The sequence below is a fragment of the Oxyura jamaicensis genome, chromosome 2 (assembly GCF_011077185.1).
Source record: "Oxyura jamaicensis isolate SHBP4307 breed ruddy duck chromosome 2, BPBGC_Ojam_1.0, whole genome shotgun sequence".
NCBI classification, from domain to species: Eukaryota; Metazoa; Chordata; class Aves; order Anseriformes; family Anatidae; genus Oxyura; species Oxyura jamaicensis.
The window spans coordinates 139,706,698-139,731,473 of record NC_048894.1 but is presented as its reverse complement, the minus strand read 5'-3'; the positions used below and the strand labels follow the sequence as shown (position 1 = coordinate 139,731,473).

The 24,776-nt window shown below is 35.3% G+C and overlaps 1 protein-coding gene across 9 annotated transcripts in view; it reads right to left on the bottom strand.

Moving 5' to 3' along the window:
* The window catches only part of OXR1 (oxidation resistance 1), a 226,676-nt gene that overhangs the window by 30,123 nt on the left and 171,777 nt on the right, over positions 1–24,776 (bottom strand). For all 9 annotated transcript variants that reach the window (XR_004748580.1, XM_035319106.1, XM_035319109.1 and 6 more), the window contains 5 exons: positions 20,129–20,281; positions 13,523–13,707; positions 9,328–10,112; positions 5,840–6,008; positions 2,778–2,940 (listed from right to left, as the gene is read on the bottom strand). Coding sequence is in view for 8 of the 9 variants with exons in the window: in XM_035319106.1 (XP_035174997.1) it covers positions 2,778–2,940; positions 5,840–6,008; positions 9,328–10,112; positions 13,523–13,707; positions 20,129–20,281 (1,455 nt within the window). In the remaining variant the exon portion in view is untranslated. The remainder of the gene's footprint in view (positions 1–2,777; positions 2,941–5,839; positions 6,009–9,327; positions 10,113–13,522; positions 13,708–20,128; positions 20,282–24,776) is intronic.

Below are 24,776 nucleotides of genomic sequence, written 5' to 3'. Positions count from 1 at the left end.
ACCAATAGAAATTGCTTCTGAGTTGCAGCTCAACAGAAACAGTCAGCTTGCTTTCAAAGCTGGTTACGTTTAGATGCAAGAACAGAACGTATTTTGGATAAAGACTTTGTTTATCAACAGTCTTCCAAATAGTAATAATTCTGTGCTAACAGACAGAGAGAACCACTAGCGCTTGAATCCATACGCTCAAAGCAGAATAAAAATACTGCCATGATAAATACAGCCTTACATCTCCATGGCTCAGTACACATTCACTTGACTACAAGAAAGTTAAAAAAGAGACTTGAGGTAAATTGATGGGGATAACACGAGCAAGAAGCCAACAGCATCATTTCTGAAGTGTTTTTCTTTTGCATACTTCATGTAATGTAGTATCTGATAAAAACATGTTTTATCCAAGGGCAGGAGTCTTGATTATCTTGCTGCTAGATCAGAGATTGTACCTACTAAATTATTTCAGGGAAAGTCTGATAAGAAAAACTATGTACAGATAGAGGAAAGCTCATGTTTCTACTTTTTTTTTTTTTATGGTATTGGTCTTTGCTTTCACTTGATCCTTTTCTTCCCATAATTCCTTTTCTAAAGAAATCACAGTACATCCTTAAAACCTCTTGATAAAAAGCCACAGCTGAATGTGTGAATATAGGACTATCAAGCGTAGAAGCAAAAGCTGATGACCATCTCAGAGCACAACACCTGGGTTAACAATTACTCCTTTTCCCTGCTTCTCTAGTTATATCATATTGGACAGCAACAGCAGAAAAAACGTCTACTTTTTGGAAAAGCAAGCTATTCCACCAGTTTCCTCTTCTAATAAATCGAGAGTTCCTTGCCATACATGCATACATCTAGATTTTGTTTTTATTTCTGTTCCACCCTGAGTTTTCCCATCATTATGTTCTGAACAAGGCAGTCTGTTTTTCATCCCATTATCCTCCAAAACTTGCAATAATATCAAAACGTTTCAGTGATACCGTTTACCTGCTATCTTGCATGAAACCTGGATCAAGAGCTGACAGTAAAAGCTTGCTGGGTTAAAGGAAGTGCATTGACTGAAAACAATGAAATTCAATGGGAAAAATGGGCATGACAACAGCTACAATTCTGTGTCCACTGACATTTTCTAGCACGTGTTAAAAATCACTGTAACTCTGATACTGTCAAGCATTTCTGAATACGAAAGTTAATTTTTAAACAGCTTTCAGATTTGTGCTGTAAGTCAAGTTAAGAGAAGTCTTACTACGCAAGTTAAAATGCATATTTTTTGTATGTGCACAACCTTGCTTGATGTAAAGTTAATATGATGTATAGCTTCATTAAAAATTCTGGATTAGATTATGAAAACCAAACTTGAGATAATTTCATGCAATACAGATGGAAATAACTATTTTTGAAATGTTTTCTACAACTGTTTCCAGCTAAATCTAAATAAAGGCTCAAAGAATTATTTTCATTTTTTTATACCAAATAACTAACACGTTTAGGAAAAGGACTGCCTCTGCTATCTTCAGAAATAACTCCTAAAAAGTTTCACCCTGAAGAAATCATTATACTACTTTCTGTGAAAATGGTTCTGTATAAATGGGTATAACACAGTAACTGAAGAGTTCACTAAAAGACATGTTTTTCCTTGAACCATAAAATTGATCACTTCCCAGTCTGTTTTGTGTGCTCCAGAAGGCAAGGTTTTAAGATATCAAAAGCCTTTGAGCAAGAACCAATACCAAAATAAGTTAGTGGTGTCAATGCTTGAGCAAAATACACACTGAAAATCTTAAGATTCAGAAGACATGCATGAAATTAATTTCAATATATCAGCAAACTCCTCCACACAATTATTTAGCTGCAGAGGTAGCGTTCTTTAGAACTAGCCTAATTCTTCAGCTAAGTAAGTGACAAGCTTGAAAACAGAATTCTTAGCCCCAAAAGTTTATATTTTAGCAGAAGAAAACTAAGGCTACTGCATTTGTTTAAATCTTTCATACTATACACAAATCTTTCACAGAAAACAAATACAGATTTCCTCAATTTTAGCATACTCCCAAGAAAAAAATAAAAATCAAGTCAGATACTGCAATTGCTGTCGTAAGATTCAAGTTAAACAGTGCTGATGGGATACTTTTACAATATATAACAAGAATCAAATTTGACTGACACTTGAATGCACAAGACTACACGGTTTTAATTGTATGCACACTAAAAAACAAAACCACAGACATGTAAAGATGTGTCCATAGAAACACAGTGGACACAGATTCACATGAGAGTAAGGTGTTAATCATAAAAAATAAAAAGATAGTTTTAGTTGCAGCATATTACTAAAATCCATGCAACAGAAAACTTATGTATGCTAATATTATAATTGAGAAGTTATTTATAGGATTATTAGAAAAACTATTTTATTAATAGATTAATTTTCCTTTTTTTCCTCATCCGTGTTTTGAGACTTACCAATAAATATTCAACATTACAGACACAGGCGTGATAGAAAATCAGAAAGTTTCTTGACTGAAAATTATCTGCTTCAAAGTTAAGCTTCTCTGCTTTACTTGTATTCAAGTCAAGTTTTGACTTATAATTTGCTCCAAACAAAATGGACTTCTAATTGTGAAATGTTGCCTGAACTGATGTTAGAGCAAAGCATCAGGATGGCATAAATTAAGCAACCATGATTACAGTAAGCAGACTAAACTTTGTTCTTCTTATTGAGAAAATATTTACAGTAATCTTAATAATATTCCTGTGAAAATATTAAGAGTGACACCTTTCTTCCTTACCTCCCACTCTTTAGCAGCATCTTCAGTAGTAGATTCTTCACTAGTTTCAGGCTCTTCCTTCTTTTTTACTACTATAAATCCAGGCTCTCGAAGAGACTCCCCAGTATCCTCTGCATATAGCTCTGGACTCCACTGGATAAAGAAGACATACAAGTGATCTGTCCTAGAGAAGTCAAGTAATGATACAGAGAAGAGAAAACATGGTAAACATTTGGGCTGTAACTATGAAGTATCTGAGGTTAACATAAAAATACTTACAATTTCACATTTTATTAGATACTAGACATACATTTGAAAAAAGCTAGCCGTTATAATATTGTGGGGGGCTTTGCTTTTTATTTTAATTGTATGAAGCTCACACTGCAGGAAAAAGAAAAACTGTCAAATGACTAGCTGTATTCTCATATAAGAGCACAGACCTTTCAACCTTTACCATCCAATTGGAAACAGAGTATTCCAATGGAAATAACTTCCAAAATAAAGCTTTAAGATTTTTTTTTTATTATTTTAAAAGTATATGAAATATAAACACAAACAGGATTTTAAAAGAAGTCTGTATGTCTGTTTTCTCTACCCATGAAGAAGAGCTTAAGACTCCCAGAAATGTAACCAAAGTCACATAGACTGAGAATCTCTACATATGTGAGAAAGTAAGGCTAAAACGTGCATATACATAACTAGATGAAGCTACACACTACCCGATCTGTAGTACTGCAGTAAATACCCAACATTTAAGTTACCTCCTTTTAAGTTACCTGCCACAAATTGTATGGTTTTCCAGTTTGGAAAAACAAAATGCACAAATTCCCAGAAGAAAGTTATTTAGACAGGTATCAGTCTTAATTATTTCCCAAATGGGCACGGGCAGAGCATTTAGAAAAAGAAGTACTGGATTCATTGCACTTATCTCATTGTGGAAGAGACAGCGTTAGAGCTAAGTGACTAGTGACAAAATTTTAGAGTTTGGATATTCCCATGTCTCTCTTCAGAGATATTTGTTACAGTTGATCTGCACACTGGATTAGCGTGAAGAAAAAAATGGGACATTTTCCCCCTCCTTTCTTACTAAAAACTAGAAAAATAGCAAAAGATACATGGCAACAAAGACTCAAAAAATGCAGCTATAATTTACCTGTGCCTCTGTCTAAAAGGATGTAGCATGGGTACATATTAAAAGCCACTGAACATGGTCAGTTACTTAAAGTCAGTTCTCTTTAAGGTTTCCAGATAACACTGATAAAAGGAAAAAGACAAATTGTTCTCTGACAGTAAAAGAGAAAACATTTCAGATGCATAAAGCTTAATAAATTCTATGACAAAGTCAGAAGGAGAATCTTCAGGTTCCTCATGCACTGATGTATCCATTTCAAAAGTCCTACAAGAAGTAGGAAAAATAAAAAATGGAAACAAGGACTTCTGCTATTAAAACAGCTTTAAATTAACAGTTACAGCAGTTAAGAAAAAAAAAAATGTAAAAAAAAAAAAAAAAAATTCCATGCCATTCCTTCCCTGATTGTCTTATTTGAGATTACAAACCATGAAATAGAAAAGTAGTTACCTCGCAATCCTGCATTTTCTTATCACTAGTTTTCTTTCACCTATCTTGACACTAAATATTTTGACCTATGCAGAGTAGCACTAAGCAAGTTAAACAAAATTAAGAAAAAAACACCCAGCACATGCAACCTTTTAGTGTACATTGTACACACTCGATGGATAAAAAATACATCACTGACGTGCCATGCAGTTAGAGGGAAACCATGGGTGAAGTCATTACAAAGGAGGTCAGAGGCTGTCAGCTAAGAACTACTACTTCTGAAATAGCTGATAAATTCTGCTTTCTGCTGAAGGTAAGTACTTGCACTGTTACATTAGAAAATAAACCAGAGATACAGAAATCATTTTCACCAGTTGTCAAGAAATAGAAAAATCTGTACCACTTGAGGAGCAAGGGTGATTTTAAAATCAGATTAGTGATATGCTAGCACAGACTCAGTTCTCTCTGCTGAAAAACTCAAGTGTTTTGACGTCTTTTCAGCGTGTTACGCATCCTCATTCACAGTGGACATGAAGAAAGCCTTTCTCATTGCAGCCAACTTTTAAATATTAAATGATTTTTGTGTTTGTAATCAATCTTTTCTCCTTTAGATTAAAGAACCCCACTTACTTCTAATTTTCCTTATATGTTACACTTTCTAGGCATTAATTAGTCTTGCTGCTTTCCTCTGGACTCTCTCCAATTGATCGATATCTGTCCTCAACTGCAGTGCCCCAACTGGACTTTCTATGCCATTCAGCTCAAAAGAAAAGATGGAAAAGTGACTTCATCATTGTGTGTAGGTATTTATACAAGATGACATCTGATAATTGCTTTTTGTTTGGGTTGCTTTTTAGTTTGTTTTTAATCTCTTCTGTCATAATAAACTCCAATACCTTAGGAAAAAAAAATCACATTTTCAAGTTGAAAATAAGTCACAGTTTACTAGTAGCAAAGATCATTTAGGAAATGCAAGACTTTACTAGTGAGCGTGGATATCTCATGTCACTGCAACTAATTTTGACATTTTTCCCAGTAGGTATGTTTAAGTTGCTTCCTGGAAAGTGTTTTTTGTTCCATAAAGATAAAACAGAATTACCCCAGCTAATTCTCTAATTCTTTTTAACTCAAAGCTCTAGAGAAATATTTTTCCAAGCAATGGGAAGCACAGATAATAGCAATTAAAAAAAAAAAAAAGGCAATTAAAAAACAAAAACAAAAACAAAAAAACTTCCCTACAGAACTCACTTCCTTCAACAGACCCCATTTACTTGAATCTTTGATTATTTACTTGCTACAAAAGCCCAAATAATGAGAGACTACTGACTGCACCTGCAAGTAACTCAGTAAAACTTCAATATGGTAATGAGGTATTCAGGCGTTAAATACAAGCCAATCATCAATATCCTGGGCTGTATTTCTTTATAGACAGATATTTATAGACAGACATCAGAAGATTTTGAATGGGGTAGGGAGAAACCTAAAAAACACAAAGGAAAGTTTTCTTCCAGTCTACCTTTCTTACCTTTCTTGTGGAACAGCAAACCAGTACTCATGTTTTTTATCTCTCTGAGCATACTGTTGCATTGATGCACTTGCTTGTGAAACAAATGTTTTTCTCATAGGTTTTCCAACCTTGAGAAGCAAAAACTTGTGAGATCGATGTCTTCGTTTTTCTTTCATATGGAAAGAACCTATTAGTAAAGAAAAATAAGCTATCCACACCATAAAATAGGATTTAACAGAATGATTGACCACTTTTATAATAGGAAATAACTAGACAGGATGTATAAGTGGATAACATAAGGTCAATTAAATACATAAAAAAGGTTGTGCTAAATTATATCATTAGCAGAATTAACTTCAAATATGCTGTGCTATAAATTTCTGCTTCCAACCCCAGTTCACATTATAGTAGTCCTTCAGCCACGCCTGAAAGACTTTCAAAAGATATTCTCAATGCATATCCCTCAACGCTGATTCAGACACCACACTTAAAAAGCCTCCACACACATGCAAAAGACACTTAAATAAGTACTTCACATATGTAAAAGCAGCTCAGTAATTACTTTTCCTTTAAAGAAGAAAATTTCCAGTACTGCTAATAGACAACTAAGATAAGTTTTAATTTGTTAGTTATTTCAAACACTTCTAAGGTATGAACACCACTTCATGATAAAGTATACCAGATGTTGCAGTATGGGGCTTTTCCTGCCAGTACTTTATTTATTTGAACAAGCAAAATTAAATGATTACCCTCAAGGTCTGGATTGTCAAGTCAGCACAGGGTTAAGGAAGAAGCCTTCTCAGAATTGTTTCTTTGCCAGATTAATTGCTCAAATCCTAGAACATGAGCTACAGCCACAAGAGACTTTTTAAAGCAGGAAGGAAAGTGAAAGTTTTCAGAGTTCTGATGGTCACAAAGGATTTAGCCTGTCTCTGGTGTTAAAGGTACGTACATACATGTTTCAGCTTTCTAGGAGACTCATCTGTTGGTTATAGCTGAAGTTCACCATCAGTGTGACCATGCAGATTATCAATACAATGAGCACAGATATCATCTTTTTCATCTCTACTGTATGCTTTGAGTTTGGTTTTCAACACAAAGTTTAGAATTGTATTGTGCCATAAAAGAATGTTTCTGTTCGTCTGTTTTTTTCCAATAAGTATCTAAATGGGTACTTACGTTATACTTAATTTTAGGATTATACCTGCAGTATATGGTATGGTAGAATAGTTATAGTACATGTGATTCAGAAATATTTTAGAAGCCTATAAACTGCAAGATAAATTGTCAGATTTAAAAAAGACAACAAACAAAACCACACTGTTTCATAGGATTGGCATGTGAACTTTCTGGCATCTTATGAGAAGAAACTCAAAATAATTTGACATTTGTTTTTTGGTCCTTTAGAAGTTTTAAACTGCTGAATCTTATCTAGAGCCCTAAGAATTGGGATTTGTATAGTCCCTTAAAAAAAATCAGAAAAATCAGATTTAAAAAAAAAATCAGATTTAAATTCAACTAGCAGAGAAAGCCAAAATAAACAATCTATCCCTACACCAAAATGTCACAAGGGCTATTTGCAATTCTCCTTTTTTTTTGGTGTATTCTGATGTTTTTTTTAAAACAAAACAAAACAAACAAACAAAAAAAGATTCTATTAGTGGTTATTGGGTTATTGGCTCTTATGCTTTGTTTCCTTTCTACCAATATGCAGCTAAGTGGTAAACAGACACTTTTCATGAATACAATGGACAGGACATAAAAGTTTTTATAGCATCTCAGTCTTCGAATGCGATGTGATCCATTGCTAACAGAACTATCTTAAATGTAGTCTTTGGTGATCTTCAGGAGTCAAGGAACAGATCCATGCTGTTACCTGGGCTCTATTTAAATTTGTCTGCAGATGAAGCCAGTATAAGTTTCATTAAATCTGTCTAGACTGAAATATTCATGAATGCAAATAAAATCAGCAAAATTTGGTAATACAACTCAAATGCTAGTAAGAAATATACTATTTTAAGTGAAGCCACTAGCACAAGCCTCCAAAAAGCAAGCTTCTAGCTTGTATCCCTGAGTGAGACACTTTGATTATATATGTACATTCTGTGACTGTACGGTTGGTTCATCCTGCATGGAAAAAACTTAGTATTACTAAATGAGAATCTTTACAAAACCAGAAAAAACTTAAGTATCCAATATAGCTGAATTGCAGGTAACATTCAATTGTTAGAAGAACAGCTACAGTGGCAGAGAATACCTGTGCTTGCATTATTATTAAGTCATAAAGAGCAACTAATGTCAACTGACATCTTTGCCAGAGGATTGTCTTAAACATTTAAGATGTAAAAGCCAAACTTCTCACAGCATGATGCAACTGTTAGCCTGTTCCACATTTTGAAATTTATCTACTTCTTAACTGGAGGAGAAAGAAAAAATCTGAATTATTTCAGAACCTCAAATGTAACAATTTCTGCTAAAGGATGTATTTTTATTCAATACAACCTCAGCTTCTAGTTACTAAAAGAAAACAATGCAACCATCAAAATGCATTTCAAATATACTTTATGTGACAGTACGCCTGTCACATAATGCCTGTATGTGACAGGCATTAAAGTTAGGTTTTATTTATAGCCCCCTCCAAATATTGCACAATTAAAATGACTAGTTCATCTCCATTAGTAAGATGGTAGGGTATCAGAAAGTGACCTAACAAGTTTTTGAAAAGACGGAATACATACAGAAATATCTAAGCTGTTTAAATAAGACTTTTTTAAAAAATACATTAATTGAATAAATTCAGACTATCAGTATAGCTTCTGACTAATAATCCTAGGGCCTGATCTTACAGAGGAGGGAGTAAGGGTACTCCCTTGTAAGTCTACTTGTTCCCCACATTCATAGCATTAGTTTTACCATCTAGCTCTTATTTGCCCTGAGAAGTACTTTCCATATGTTCAATCTTGATCTGGTCAGCATTAAAGTATTACAAGGTACAAGTGAATGTTCTGAAAACCAGTTTAAGTCTTGGTGCTATATTAAGTCTCCAGTGTTTGCTGCTCACATCATGAACCTTAACCACAATTAAATTCATTCCCTGAAATTCATTCATACACAGGTGCACACAGGGCCAAAATTTAAGCAACAGTTAGCTGACTGCTGAGGAACACTTTTGATTTTGAGCTCTACAGAGACCAATGTATCAAGAATCTAATCACACATGTTCATTGAGGTGTCCCCTACAAATATACTGTATATTTTAATATGATCATAAACAATTTAAGTGAGGAAAAGTATCGGTCACAAAGGTATTTATGTTTTCAATTTCCTAAGCAAAATTTTCCCACTGGTTTAAATTAAGTATAGCTTAGAGTATATCCTCAAGGCAGTGAGAAATAAGCAATACATGATGATGTGTTCTGCAGAGCAGAAAACAGAAAATACTCAAGAGCTGAAGGGAAATGCATTGCATGTCTGAAGGCTAACACTATCCATAAATACTGACTCACCTTCTGATTGCCCGTCTCCTGCAGTCACAGTTTTCTGACTGATTTCTTTTTGTGAATCCTGCTGCATGTTTTCTCTTTGTTGTTTGGTTTGTTGCATAGTATGGGTCTTCCAGAGTTTGCGAAGTTCCTCAACTTCTGTCTCAGAATCTTGAGTTCGCTCTTTCACTACTTTTCCTTTCCTAGTAGTCTCTTTCTTTGGAGAGTCTGTGGTATCTTCACAATGTGGACTTTCTTCTGTCTTACTCGCTAGCTCTTTTGCTTGTGTAGAATCTTGATCTTGGTCCATTTTTGCCTCTTTGTTCTGTTCTTTGCTACCATGTGGGTCTTGCCTCGACTGCTGGAAAACATTCCCAGTATTTTCACTAGATTCTTTTCCCCCCTTTACAGTCATCTCTGCGCTTTCTGAACCTAAACTGTGGGTACTAAACTGTTTAACATTTACAACCATTTCAGCACTGAGTTTTAAGTCACTGTCAGCTTCTTTCGAGTCCGAAATTATTGTTAAACATTCTGCACTCGTTTGGTTTATTGTCTGGACGGATTCTGATGATGCTCCAGAAGATTTGCCTTGTCGAAGCTCATCTGAGGAAACAAGTTCCTCACGTATTGGAGAGAGTTCTGATTCTGTGAACACATCTTCTGAAAGAGACTCCTCCGTACTCCTCGGGGCAGTGCTAGCACTGTCATTGCCTGTATCCCGGATCCTTGAATCCATTTCATCTGTATTGCTTTTTGCAGCTTTCTTGGAATGGCCAAGTTCCCTTGCAGACAGCTGTTCTATGTCTCTGTTGAGCAAATAAGAGTAATTACAATAGCAGACACCCTTTATTGCAGAGCCTTTTTCTTTAGTAAGTTTAATGCTATAAAAATACTTTTAGTCTTAAAAATAAACTCCTCCCATGCTCACCTCATTCCCCTTAATCATGCAAAGTATCAGCAATGAGAAACAAGCATTAATATGTTTACATATTTCTGCAGCGGTAAGCTTAGAGCATACCCTTTGCCCATATGACATAGATGTGACCTCCTAATTTCACATTACTTTTGCAGGCAGAAATTCTTATGAAACTATCAAAACTGTTTGAAACGCTTGAAGTAGAAAATGAACTAAAAATATAAGAAAAAAGAGCTACAAACAACCCTAATATCTAGTGGCTGAAGTCCTCCACAATCTTTTAAGCTTTGTCTACCAAAGAGGCCAGTATAATTGCACAGATGTATCACATTTATTATGAAGTTGACATCTAGCTCGCTAGTAAAATATCACTGTTAAATCACCTGGTCTAATCCCATCTAAGCAAGTCCATACAAAACAATAGGAACCATAAAGGTAGATTTGTATCAAGATCTTACTATTCTGGAAAATACCTAACAGCACTTAGTGTGCTCACGAGTCAGGTACCTAACTTTTTACCCCTGATAAGATAAATAAATCTTAAACTACTTGGTACAATACAACATTTGAAAGAACAGACATCAAATGTTGATAAATAACATATGAAAAAATAAAAGCAAGCATAAAAGAAGAACTTGCTTCCTCCATGAGGGAAATTACATTATTCAAAAACTCCCTTAATAAATAAGCTAACCATTTTCTAAAACTTGCAGAATTTGAGGTGGCTGTGAACATGCTTTACTATATCAATATGACTCAGGCTTGTATCAGTGTTTTCAAATAAATTTAGTGGTGTACAACCTTAATAAGCAGTTTCTCATGTTTAAGCTTACTTTTGACTAGAGTTCTAAAATGCAGACTCTAGCTACCACAAGAGAACTTCTATTACCTAGTATCGAAAACTTTTAAGAAGCTTGTACCCTAATCTCCCATACTGAAAAAGGATAATTCTACTCTCCATTTCTACAGAACTTTTTATCCAGTTACTAACATCACTGAGACATCAATAAAATTCAAGATGTTTGCAAAACATACATCCTCTTACTCAAATTTCATCATGAGGTTGATGATAAGATTGTGCTAGTGCAGTAGTTTTGCAAAGCCTGTGGAATAGAGTTTAGGATTCATCACTTACTAGATTAGGATATTTCCTTAATTTTTCAAGACTACACTGATAATAGGTGCTCTTGGACAAGCACAACCTAAGGTATGTGATATCTAAGAAAAAAATGGGAAAAATATCTCTGAAAATGTGAAATTTCAGTATGGATTGTGGTTTGTATAAAAAAGCATACAACATGACATTGCATTTTTAATAACAAAAGAACATATCAGTTTTGTGATACGTTTCTATTATACCAATAATACTTGGTATACTTTCAGTATTCACGTTGTTTTTCCAAATTTAAACAGGTTTTACAGTTGGTAAAATTGTGAGATGAAAGAGTAAACCATAGCAGTGAAATTTTGGAAAAAAATAATGGAAAAGAGATTGTCTCAAATACTTCAAGACACATGTAAAGTCTTGTCAGATTTAGGTGTACCTGTTGGAATTTTGATTACAGACTTCAGAAATCTGAATTTTGTTACACTGAAAGTTCACAAACATGCCTCATAAAAGTGACAGGACCGAAGAAAATGCTAGAAGTTAGCATTCTGTTTAATAGTTCATAGAAGTTGACAAGAAAGACGAATCAAATCAAACATCCAAGACTTTGAATGCCATGTGACCTTCTTATCAGGCACATTTTCATTCCATATGCATTTATATTACAGGAAAAAAGAAGTGCTATAAAAACACAAAAATCTATATAATATTGAAGATAAATTTATAAGTCAAAGTTGAATCATTAAAATGCTAAATGTGCTGGAAAAGACTGGCTATGCAACTGCAATATTATGATTGCAAAAGGTAGATTACAAAAAACAAATTCCTTGTAGTTCCTAGTGCGGGTAATGAAATTATGAAACTTAGATGACTGTTTTCCAGATGGAGTTTTTAAACTCCCAGAAATCAAACCATAGGCATCATTGCACATCAAAAACCCCAAAAGTACTAATGTAGCAAGACATACATTAGTCACTTTCAGGAAACACATGACTTCAGACAGCAAACAAGCCCATGTCAATGTGCCAGGCTATTAGTAGGTCTCTGCAGAATCTGCACTTAAAAAAAAGATGTGTAAGTTATTTCTTCTGGGTGTCAAACTATTCGTGATTACCAAGAAATACGATGGCATGCTACCTGTAAGAAGTTTAAAAGAGCATTTTTCATAGTTACTGAATAGCTTCATACCTTTGGCCTCAGTATACGACAACTAGCACCTCCTTACAGAAGATGGTTGCATATTTAGAAAAAGTTATACATCAGGCAAACAGCTTTACTCACATATATATACACAGCTCTACACAGCTCTATCTAGAAAAGCACTTCAGTTAACGGAGTGTACTTCCCTATAGTTAGATGCTTAAGGTAGTCTGCAAATGTTTATGCTGTATGGACAGTGACAGGTAAATGTGGCATGATTTTTACTTCACTATTTTTTAAAGTCTGTTTTGTTTTAATATTAGCATGCAAACTATTTCTGAGAATCATATAAAATTAGGAAAAAGACAAAATGGAACAAATATATATATATTTTTTTCATACTGCTGTTTAATGTCAGTTTTAAATGCCTACCACAAAAATCACTGGCAATTCAGGGTCACCAACCATTCTGTTCACTTCAAACAATTCTAGATTCAGAGGGTTGGGAACACAGAGATTTTCTCCTAGCCAAAAAGGAAAAAAAGTAAACTCCTAATGCCATAAAAATTTCCACAAACCTCTGAAAACTAGTCTTAAAACTTTTTAGCAGAACAAAAGGAAGGTATAGGAAGCCAGTTTGAGAATCAAGTAGAAAGTGGTACACAAAGTTTTGTACCTAAAGCTGCTTAAGCTGAGGTTTTCTATTTTGTGCAGTTTCCACATTTTCAGAGATTCAAATGTATCTGTGACATGGTGGAAAAAAGGCAAAAGACGTGCTATGGTACCCTCCCCACCTTTTTACTTTTATTTTTTTTTAAAAGAGACCATAAGAGGAAAATACACGTATATAGAGGAAGAGATATTCTACAAAGTATTAATGAATGTGAGAGCTTAAAACAAAGCAAGCTTTCTCCATGTTTTCTCCAAGGCAATCTTGCATGTTCTTAAAAAGGAAAACAGAAAAAAAAGAATGTGTTTGTGCTATTTTTGCATGGTCAGCCATATGGCTACATATATTTACTCAAAGCTTCATAAATTCTATTCTATCTTACATGCTTAATGAATCCTTAATTTTGCTGTCCACAATTTCCTTATACAAAGCAGCTGACATCACTTCTTCCATGGGACACATGATGCCATACTCTTCACAGCCGTTCTCTTGGACCAGAGGATCCATTTTATGAGGATCAAACATTATATTATTTGGCGTCACTAGCAGCACACCATTGACTGTACCCTAAAATGAGAGGGAAAAAAAGTGGTAAATTTTCTCCTTCATATTTCAGCTTATTCACTTTTTTGTAGGGAAAAAATGTTTTCCAATTTTTTAAAGCCTTTTTTTTTTTTTTTAATCTTTAAGTAACTTTATTTAGTTTGTTTTCTTGCAGTTACCTAGAAACATAACACTTTTTTTGTGGGGAAGAAAATTAATGACCCCCTACATCTTTTTTTTTAAAAAAAAGCAAAACAAAAACAAACAAACAAACAAACAAAAGTTTTGTCCATATTAGTTCTTAACTATCTAATAGTTAGGTTAAGGAGAGGAAAAAAATAATTGCTTGCAACCTACAGAATATGCTAGGAGGCTCCTCTGAGATAAATCTTTATCTTTTCTACACAACCATAGGGCTTTTTGCTGTTTTTGTAGGAAGCTTCAAGCATTTTTTTCATAAAACCTAACTCTTATTTTCCTCTTTTCAAGAAAAAAAGTCTCATAAGCAGAAATTTGTCTCCACTTTCTCACACAAAACTGACAGCAATATCCAATACAACTCATTCTAACTTAGTTGACTTGTTGATTGATTGGACAAATGTTTAATATTTTTAGTCTAGAAAGACTTTCTTTTAAAAAAGATACAGCTGCACTAAGATGCACCTTCAGATTAGTTTTATCACAAATGATATTGCCACAGGACATGAATACAAGTAGATTTTAAACTATTGATGTTGAAAAGCTTAAAAAGTTAATACCTGTAAGTGGTAGGGTTATCTGAACTCCCCACCCAAGTTAGAAAGGCGTGCAACTGCCAACACTACAGCTGCTCACTAAGGGAATTCATTAAGCTGTCAGATAAGTAGAGTTTAAGCTTAAACCGTAAACTGGAAGAATTACAGCCTAAAGCAGATCACCGTGATCCTTCAGTTATAGATCTTGAATCCTAAGAGCTTTTCAAATTTAAGAGCACACTGAAAACTTTTGTGCAAAATCACAAAAAAGTTGCTTCATATGGTGCTGAAACTTATCAGTGAACTTGGTATTTATTCAACTCCTGTTAAGTTGTTCACAGTGACCAACAACACTGCATATTAGATTAGAGAAGAATTGTTGCTTTGCAGTTTTAAGAACACCTACCAACACAGCATAAAATAGAACTACCTTCCTTTCCATTGACAGAAATCTGTCCCCAGCACTTTGATGACTGATGATCTTCATAGCAGAAATACAAAGATGCCTTATATTGAGCAGAAAGTTATAGACTACTAAAAATGAACCAAAAGAAGAATTAAAGCCTACAGCAATGACCAATGATATCACCATTATGAAAAAAGGAAACAGTCTTAAAAGCAGCTCAAGAGCCTACATATAAGTCCTGAGTAGTTCAGTGCCTGGTCAGGTTTCACATGTGCTGGAGTACATAGAACATCCTAAGGACTTCAGAAATCAGACCATATTTACATAATTTAAAGATGTTTAAGACACCGAAACAGTTGCTAATATTTCTTCCCAAAGAATGCACATTCTGGAAATAGGCTTTCAGGGTGCAAAAATCAATTCCCAACTTTTGTTGACAGTCATCCTTTTGAATTTGGTTCTCCTCACTGTAGTCTAGAAAAAAAAAAAATCTATTATGACTGCAAAAATCAGTGAGTGTAATCATAAGAACAATTGCTTCTCTTTAAAAAATATGGCCTCTATATATTAAATATGCAAAGCAAAAAGCAACATTATTCCTAAATCATGAATGGTCACTAAAGAACACAAAATGGAATTTTACTAATATTCTCCAGTTCTGACCTACAAAAGCCAAGGCCACAGCCATTTTAACAGCAGAGTACATCATTATGATAACAGCATGTATGAAATTAACAGGGTTCAACTTAACTTTAGAAACTTACTGAAGATATGGGGAAAGGCACTTACTTATCTTGAAGAATAAAAGATTGTATTGGATAAGCATATTAAAAACAAAGAAAGTCCACAAACACATTTTAAGTGATCTGGAGACCAGAGTCACAAAATGTGTATGAAGGAAGTTTCATATCTTCTCCTAGATTAAATTATATTGCTTCCAGCTTTGCTTTAGCAGTTCAGAAAAATACCATCACCACCGCAACAACACCCCCCCATCTACTGGTCTGGCAAGTCAATATCCTAATGAAATGTCATCATATTCAGGATTTTAAAAAAAGTCTGTTTCCAGGACAAAATTGGAATGTGTCTGAACACCATATCCAGTTAGTTCAGACACATCAGATACTGAGGAAAAGTAGGTAGCTAATCTTCTACATGCAAAAGTCCAGGCAAAGAAGTGTGCAAGACTGACTAAATAACAAAAACAATTTTAAAAGACCTTCTATTTTAAGTGGAAGCTTTATAGAACAATCAATCTTTCTGGTAGGGAAAAAAAAAAAAAACAAAAAAAAAACCAACACACAAAACCCTAACCTGTGCACCAGGTAGTTGTTGTGAAGTATGAAAGATTCTAAAGCCTGCCTCAGCAACCTCAGTTGAAAAGAAGCAAGCTTTTCAGCTGCTATCTATCTTCATCTTAGAAAAAACCCTTGACCCCAATAGGTAAATGCTCAGTATAGAAATTACTCTGAACGTGTATTTCCATTTAAAGTTTATTATATTTGGAGAAATAGAGAATTAAACCATTGAAGCTATCGGGCTTTTATGCATACTCAATTAAAAAGCTGCACAAGCACCTGAAATAACAAAAAGCAGTAGAAAAATACATACCAGTAGCTGCCCCAAATTTATGGGCTGGAAATGAGATTATTAATAATACAAACATCACTAATACTTCCATCATTATTATTACCAACAGTTACTGAATGCTAGCCTAGGTAGCTACCTCGAGTTCAAGTAACACCCAGATAAACAGTAACTTTTTTACCCTTCAAACCTGCCAGTGTTACTACCACTTCAGCTATATCTATAACTAAGAAATAATTTCTTTCCTGCTTTCAAGCTTGTTTGGAGGAGAAAGGCTTCCTTGAAGCCTGTGGATAATGTATTACTCAATTGTTTGTGTTTCCACAGCATGGAGAGCAAATCAACTGCTACTCTGAGAAAAATGGACAGTATCAGAACAAAATATACAAGAGTATACATGCATTTAATCAACCACTGGTGACGAACTGTATTATGCTCCCTGAATGATGGAAGTTGAAGCAGCTCCTGCCTTTGAGAGCAGACACTAGCTTTGTATAGAAATAGATAAAAGACATATCCTGTTTAGAGTACCTGAAACTTCTATTTCCTTGTCAGTTTGCTGTAATGGATCAGACAGACTTCTGTATCAGCATTCCTACAATACATACAGCTCAGAACTATCATCTCAACTGTAAGTCAGTGATGAATTCCTGAGCATTTTAGTACCATGCATTCATTTTAGGTTCTGGAATGACTTTTCTGGTTACTCACACATTTACTTACTATGACAGAACAAGTCACAGCTATTCTACAAAAGTGCCCAGAAGTGGGTAACACTGATGTAGGGATAAAACTAATAACCTACTGTCTTTTGTCTGTCTTTCAATAATCGAACCTCTTTTATTATTTTAAAGTTACTGATGAACGCTGATAGCCTCAAGACTCAAGCCCCGTATAATTATCTTGATTCCTTGCTTTTAGAGTGTGTAAAGGAAGTTCCAAAGCTCCCTCTCTGACCTGAATAAGCTGCTTGTAATATATTTGTAAGCTGCTTGTAATTTCAGTGTTAATATATTCTTCAGACTGAAGAACAGTGGAAGGGCTCACATACATAAAATCCTTCCCACGCCCTCACCTACCCATGCCAACACAGGGAGTGACAGCCTAGCTTCTCCCTTATGGTAGTACTTTGTTACATACTTGAGCACTAGGCCCTTCAAAGGCAAATATTTGTTGAACTTCTTATGAACAGCTCAGACAATATTTTATTCAAATCAGACTTGACAATTATTTTTCAAAAAAATATTTGTACCAATGATGTGTCAAAAAAAAGATAAACAAATCAGAGCAACGGCATAAGCAAAGATTGGGCAATGGCTGGCACACTGGTCTGCTACAGCTCCTATATGCTACCACCATTTCCTTGAATCTCCTAACTTTCTAGCACTACAGGAAAAAAATGTGAAGAGAAAAAAGCGAAGGCTATAAACGACTCAGTTGTCAATAGGGACCAAATATAAAACTGTCTAACTGAAGTGAAAATTAGAGTCTGCATATAGCTATTCAATAGTTCAGTCTGATACTATATATAGTACGGTGTTTGACCAAAACTCAAAAATATCACTTGAAGTCAAGTTTCTTGTATGTAGGAAAGATGCTAAAGATACAAAATTAATTCATATTCAGGTGAAGTTCAGGTTTAACAGACTCAAGAAGCAGCGAGCCACTTGTTTTTGAAAACCATCTGGACACATTGAGTTGTTAAAAACAGAACTCTTCAGTCTTAAAGCTGGTTCAGAAAAAAGGTAATCCACGTAAGTAAAAGCTTACATAAAGTGGATTAAATTGCACCTGTATATAGATATTAAGTTCTGAATAGTTTTTAACTGCTTTCCATTAAAGTGTTATGCCTCAGAAAGCTATGGGGTTAAATCCTCAGCAATATCTGAGGTATAAAATTCTGAACAAGCAAGGTAAGGGAGGACTAGAAGCAAACTTTATGACCTATATGAGCCCAAATATTGAGATTAGGCAGTTCAGTAAACTACACTTTTAGGAAGTTTGAGAGGATTACTATCAAGCAGTTTTTGTCCAGAAGTTGCCTCTAAATGATTCCATTATTTTATTGAATACACACAGTAAACAAAAAATAATTCAGAATTTGTGAAACATGAAGAAAACAAAACCATTGAATAAACAAAACAAAACCAAATGAATAAAGAACTAACAAAACCATTTTGTTAGTTCTTTATTCATTTCTTGTAGAAGTCTTTAACCTTGTCAGTATTCTCCTCTTCACCTCATGAACACTGATTTTTGTATCCAACTTGACAGGGATTTGTTTTTAAAGCCTCAGTATTGTTAATTCACTGTTAGCTACTACTTTTCTAAACAAGACGAGTAAACTATCAAGCGTAATAAAGAACAATGAATTTTAAAGCTCTTATATTAGTTTCACTTTAAATAAAGTAGACTGTTTAAGGTACCTTTTCCCCTCCCAACGAACAGTGAAAAGAACCAAAACCCAGAGCAGCATACTTGTCTTCAAAAGACATACCAAAAAGATTTTAACCTCCATAGCCTGCTGTGGAAGAAGCAAGAAATACGGCTGCTAGAAAGAGCAAGTCTACCTACACCATAAACAGTGAGTGATGGTGCAACACTGCAGTGCAACAGTCAGTTACTCCACATTGACTTCTTGTCTGACCACGATGTGGCATATTCACAATGCTTTGACTGTGCCCAACACCCTTTTCTCCAACAGCGGCCTTAGATGTCTAAGAACAACTGTAACAGGGCAAATACTTCCAGGTTCCAACCACTACATCAAAGAATTGCTGCGTCTTTATCCAGCAAGTCACAAGAGTGATGAATAACCTACACCAAACATACAGAATAAACAGTCTTTCAAAGACAGAAGTGACAGTTTTATCTTGAGTCTTTTCACATGTGGAATTCAGTATGTTGAAAAATAGGCTTTCACTAGGTTTTAACCAAAGAACAGTCTGTTACTTTACATTTGTGCCCTATAAAACATTAACAACAAGGTTCAAAATTACTTGGAGTGGAAAGCAGATGAATCTTAAGTTTTCTTCAGAAAAGCTTTGAAGAATCATCATCTTTCATCATCAGGAAGTATATCAAGGAGAGAGGACAAGACACCAGAGGATGTTCCTACCATGTGACAAAGGCTAAATAACGCAATAAGCTTCAGAAATCAACAGTCAAATCTGAACAGCTTAGCATTCATTCCCCACCCCACCTATGGGGCTTGATACTGTGTTGGATTATATAACTACAGAACCAGCAATCTCCTTGAAGCTTTAGAAAATAGTTTGTAGAGATGCAAGCCAAAGACAAATGCTGTGAACGCTTCCCGTATTATTCTAACAATGAACTATAGCACGTAACTGTTCTGATGTAAATTTAAAACCTTGCTTAAAGTTCTCTTGTACAGCAAAGTTTCTACTGAGGCTGACAGTTCTTATTTCCTCTATATCAATGTTCTAGAGCATTTAAAACCTGGAAATAGAAACTTGTTTAGGATCAACCTAAAAAAGTCACTTAGGGTAGGAATGAAAAATGTGAAGCAAACTAACCGCAAAGTTTAGAACAAAACGAAACCAAGTTTTTCCAGTGCTTGTTACTAACTTCTAACACATTGCTTTTGCCAGGACACGTGTGTACTGGCAAAAGGCTTCAAGTCCATGTTTATGGTTTAAATGTATTTATTTTTTTAAATTCCATACAGTCGATGAAAAATGCAAACGTTAAGTACCTTGCCATTGGTGATGTACTTGCAGTTAATTTTTAGAAACTTCTCCGTAAATGCTTCTTCCTCTTCGGAGGTGGATGATACCACTCTTGTAGGACGAACACATGCATGTGCTGGTGAAGCAGCTGACTCCTTCCGTTGCACTCCATCTGGATCCTAGAAGGAATATAAAAAAAAAAAAAAAAAAGAAAAATAAAAAAAAAATCACAACTTATCAGCCCGCCTTTTTCAATATTGAGATCTTCCACAGTGTAATTTTGGCTGTAGAAATGAAAGGTAAAAATAGTGGATTCCAAATCCACTGCACTTTAAAGAACAACTTTGATTTCAGCATACATATAATACTAATAAGGCACAGCTTAACTAGCACATAGTAAGAAACACAAGTGGGAAAGGGTATTCAAGATCAACTTGGGAACAAACAACAAAATAACCATCAGAACTCACATATGGAGATCATCTGATACACTTTCACATCCAAAACTTGAGAAACTGGCAGTTAATGGAAAGGATTATTTTCCAGCTTCAACAAATAAAAGCCTTGTTAAGTCTGTTATCCTTCCATAATATTACACAGTAGGTTGGAAGGGCCTCTGAAGGTCAGATAGCTGAATCCTGTGTTGAAAGCAGGCCTAAGCCTACACCTGATCAGCTTGCTCATGACATTTTCAGTTGAGTTTAAGTCTTAGGGGTAAGAGATTCCACAGCCTCTCCAAGAAACACATTCCAATATTAGACACACTCATTGTGAAGAACATTTTCGTATTATTTAACCAGGAACTCTTACGCAGCAACTTGCACCTGCTGCTGCCTAACCTTTCAATATGAACCTCTGAAGTTCCCAATTCTTGCTTTCCTCCCTCCAATCTCTCTACCTGTGGTAGCACACAGAAATCATGTTCTCCATTAGGATTTTCTCCTCGAGGCTATGCAAACCGTCTCCCTCAGACAGTCCTTGTGTATCAAGTTTCCATTCCCTAATCATCCCTCCAGTGGGCTCTGTGCATTATGTCCATCTGTCTTGGACTGAAGGGGACAGAAACGGGCACAGCACTGCACATGCAGCCTCACAAGCTCCCCTTACAGGGGAATAATCATCTTCCTTAACTTTTTGGCATAGTTCTTTCATTTGCCACCTGGAACATGATTAGCCTTTATCTTCACAAGTGGCCACTGTTAAACATGCTGTCTACCAGGACACCAGATCCCACAATTCCTTGGCCCTTACTCCTTCCCTGCAAAGGTGCTGTCTAGGCAGCCAGCCCTCAGCCTGTACTGCCAGGTGGGGCTGTTCTGGTCCAGGTGGGTCTTTGCTGCTACTGAACTTCAAAAGCAGCTGGAGAGATGAAGCAACAGAAACCTCCTGATGTCCCTCATTAGCAGCCCTTGCCTTTCCCTCCAGTGTATTGAGGACTTTCCCTAGTGTGTGGTCCTTCCTAATTTTGCTGAGGGTGCATTCTGTCCCAACACTTTGGGCACTACGAAGAAGATTAAACAACATTAGCCTTAGTGGGCACCCCCAACTATTTGTGACTGCCCACCTCTCCAGAACGCAACAGAAACTAACCACCACATACAGAGACACTGAATCACTTTGAGCTTGAAGATCCTACCAACTTTTCCACCTTGTCTTGTAGCCCACCCATTCAGTTCATTTTTCCCTAACTTTGTAAAGCTGCTCTGGGACAGTATCAACTGCCTAGCTTTAGTCAAGGTAATTAATATCCACGTTTCTTCTCTCATCTGCTGAACCATTCATGTTATTACCTGATAGAAAGCAATCAGTTTGCTTAGGCATGATACCAACACTATGGCTGTTCCCAAATGTCTTCATCGTTCATCTGCCTCGATATAGCTTCCAGAGGATTTCCTTCATGACCTTCCAGGCAGATAATAGTTATCTATCCTGCTGTCTCACTATATATACAACAAAGTAATTAGTATATGGACATGGAACTTTACTAGTGACAGGATGGGAAAAAAATGTTTACAAATAAAAACTACACATATAGAAGAGTGCTCCAAAGCTTATTTTATAGTCTCAGATGATCTGTTTTGGAATTTAATCAACATTTAGGGAGTTCCATTTCATGCATGATTACTATCAGTAAACTACTACAACTTATAAAAATGTGAACTTCTATGTTCCCTTTGGGCTTCTGCTGTTCTGTTGAGTTCTATTCACTAGCACAAGTTGCAGCTAACTGCTTTTAGTCTTAAAGATAGTACTTACAACTGCGTTCAGTTCATCTTGTCTTTGGCACTATTTTAAATAAAATTGCAAGATGCACACAAAGGCTAGAGAACAAAAGTCCAGTTCTGAATATTGAACTGTGTTATGCTGAAAGAGGTAAGAGATACAATTAAAAGGCAAGCTTCCTCAGGATGAGTTCTCCTTCCATCTCTGACTTTCTCCTAAAAAGTCAGTCACTTTTGTGACTGCATGTAATTTTACATGTGGTTGTAACAGTCCCTAGTTGATACTGAAGTCCACCATGAATAAGCCAGCTGTTTTGTATTCAGCAGGAGTAATGCTGGTGGCAGAATTTCAAATTAGGCAACAACCTTGTCACTACATATTTTTGAAGCGTATTTTTAAGTTTTACGGGTAGTAAAACTTACTGGATCTTCCTAAATTTGTGCATAAGACTGCTAGATGAAGAAACACTTCAAGAAAAACAAAACAAACAAACAAACAAAAAAAACAGTAGTGTAAGAAAGGATTAAAAATCTAAGCCAAGTTCTTATATAAAAAGCCCAACACTAACAAGCTTACTGAAATACACACCAAAATGTTAGCTTAAGAATAGCAAGGTAAAAAAACAGGATTATAAAGGCCTTATATTGGCCACATGCTGATTTGTATTCAGTCACTGTAGTGTTAAGCTACTCTAATCTTAAACAGAAGTGAAAGCACAAACTAAGTACAGTCATTGTTTCACCAACTCCTGAACCTCTGCTTAGGCAAAATATGGTAGCCTCATTCAATATCAAGCAAGAAGTGATTCATTTCAATGATACCACAGAGAGATGATCCCTTAATATTATAAAGGCATAATAACATATCCTCTTTAACTTTAGATGTGCTAAAATTTCAATTGCAACTGTTAATTCAAAACTGTGGAGTCGAAGAAGACCGATTAATACACAGCATTAAAGAATATATGAATAACAGCAGTATTACCATAGGAATAGCAGAAAGGAAAAAAAAGAATGGAAAACGGGTGTTATCAAAGAACAAAACCCGCCAGCCTTATCTTCAAAGAGAAGTCATGTACCACTTGCATTGCTAGTTAAATAAAAACCAACCACAAAAAAGCCACACATACACAGTCCACACTGACAAGTGCAAGTGACTTCTGCTGTTTTTCACTTTTATTTCACAAGTCATCCAAGAACAGCCCTTCTTCCCCTCCTTACACACGCTTCAAAAAAAAACACATCAGAAACAGACGCTTCTGTGAGCAGTTATATATTGTCATATAAATGCTTTAAGAAAAGTCAAGCTAAGAACTGTGGTGATCCATGACACGTAATGAAATGTACAAAACTGTTCTGCAACAATGCAGTATGTCAAGTACAGTTTAACTCACAAGATGTTGCCAACATAGAGCTGCCTACGCTAAGCAAAATAACCCTTCGTATAAGAGAACTTTAACTTAAAAAAAAAAAAAAATTAATCCATTCTGTTTCTTCTTTGACTTCAAGCTTTTTTTTTCCAACTGATTATTTGCATATAGTTATACTACTTAGCCTACATATCTACTACATGCAAACAAACATATACAAAAATAATTCACAAGATTAAAAAAATGTTGTATCTGGAAAAACACCTTTTCTAGTGTATTATAGGAAGAGCACTGATTTCTATTAGTAAAATTAATGAAAAGTTACTCAAGGGAGAAATCAACATTTACTCTATAAAGGTAGATCTATCCTAGCATTTACAGTCATTCTGAGACTGATAAGAAAGAAAGTAAAGTAAATACACTAGATTAGTCTGTAAGAATACTACACCACCACCACTTTGCCATAAAATGTAAATGTAGATTTATTTACAATGGACAGCAGACATCCCAAGATGATAGCCATAGAAAGTTGGGCAAAGGAATAACAGCAAAAACAGATATAATTTTCAGTAGAAGCAGCATTGTAGCCTTTGTGATGCAGTTTGGGAACCTGTTCAGTAATGAAGCTGTAACCTCTATTCAAACTTCACTGGATCAAGCCATGCAAGCAAGTAAATAAATGCTTTAAGTCTCAAGCCTACCTAAGCTTTTAGCACACAGAATCCTGGAGCAGGCATTTGACAGCTTGACTGCACACTATCAGGAAGTTTTGTTATTTGAGATAAAAGATAACAGGAAAAGAACAGTAGTGACATGTTAGGAAATATCTGGATAAGGTAAGAATTGTGTATATTGCAGAGAAGCTGAGGCTCTGAAACAGCAACTTTGTGATTTGATTTCTTCCCATGAAATTTTCTTAAAAGCAAAACGGCATTCCTGGAAAGACTTATTTTTACAAAGCTAGTGCATTGCCAAAATCTACACTCATGCTTAATTACTGTGCAGCATTCATAATTATATAGTTTTGTACCCCAAAATCTACAAAAGTAGTAAAAACTATTGAGCAGAAGTTGGCTATAATC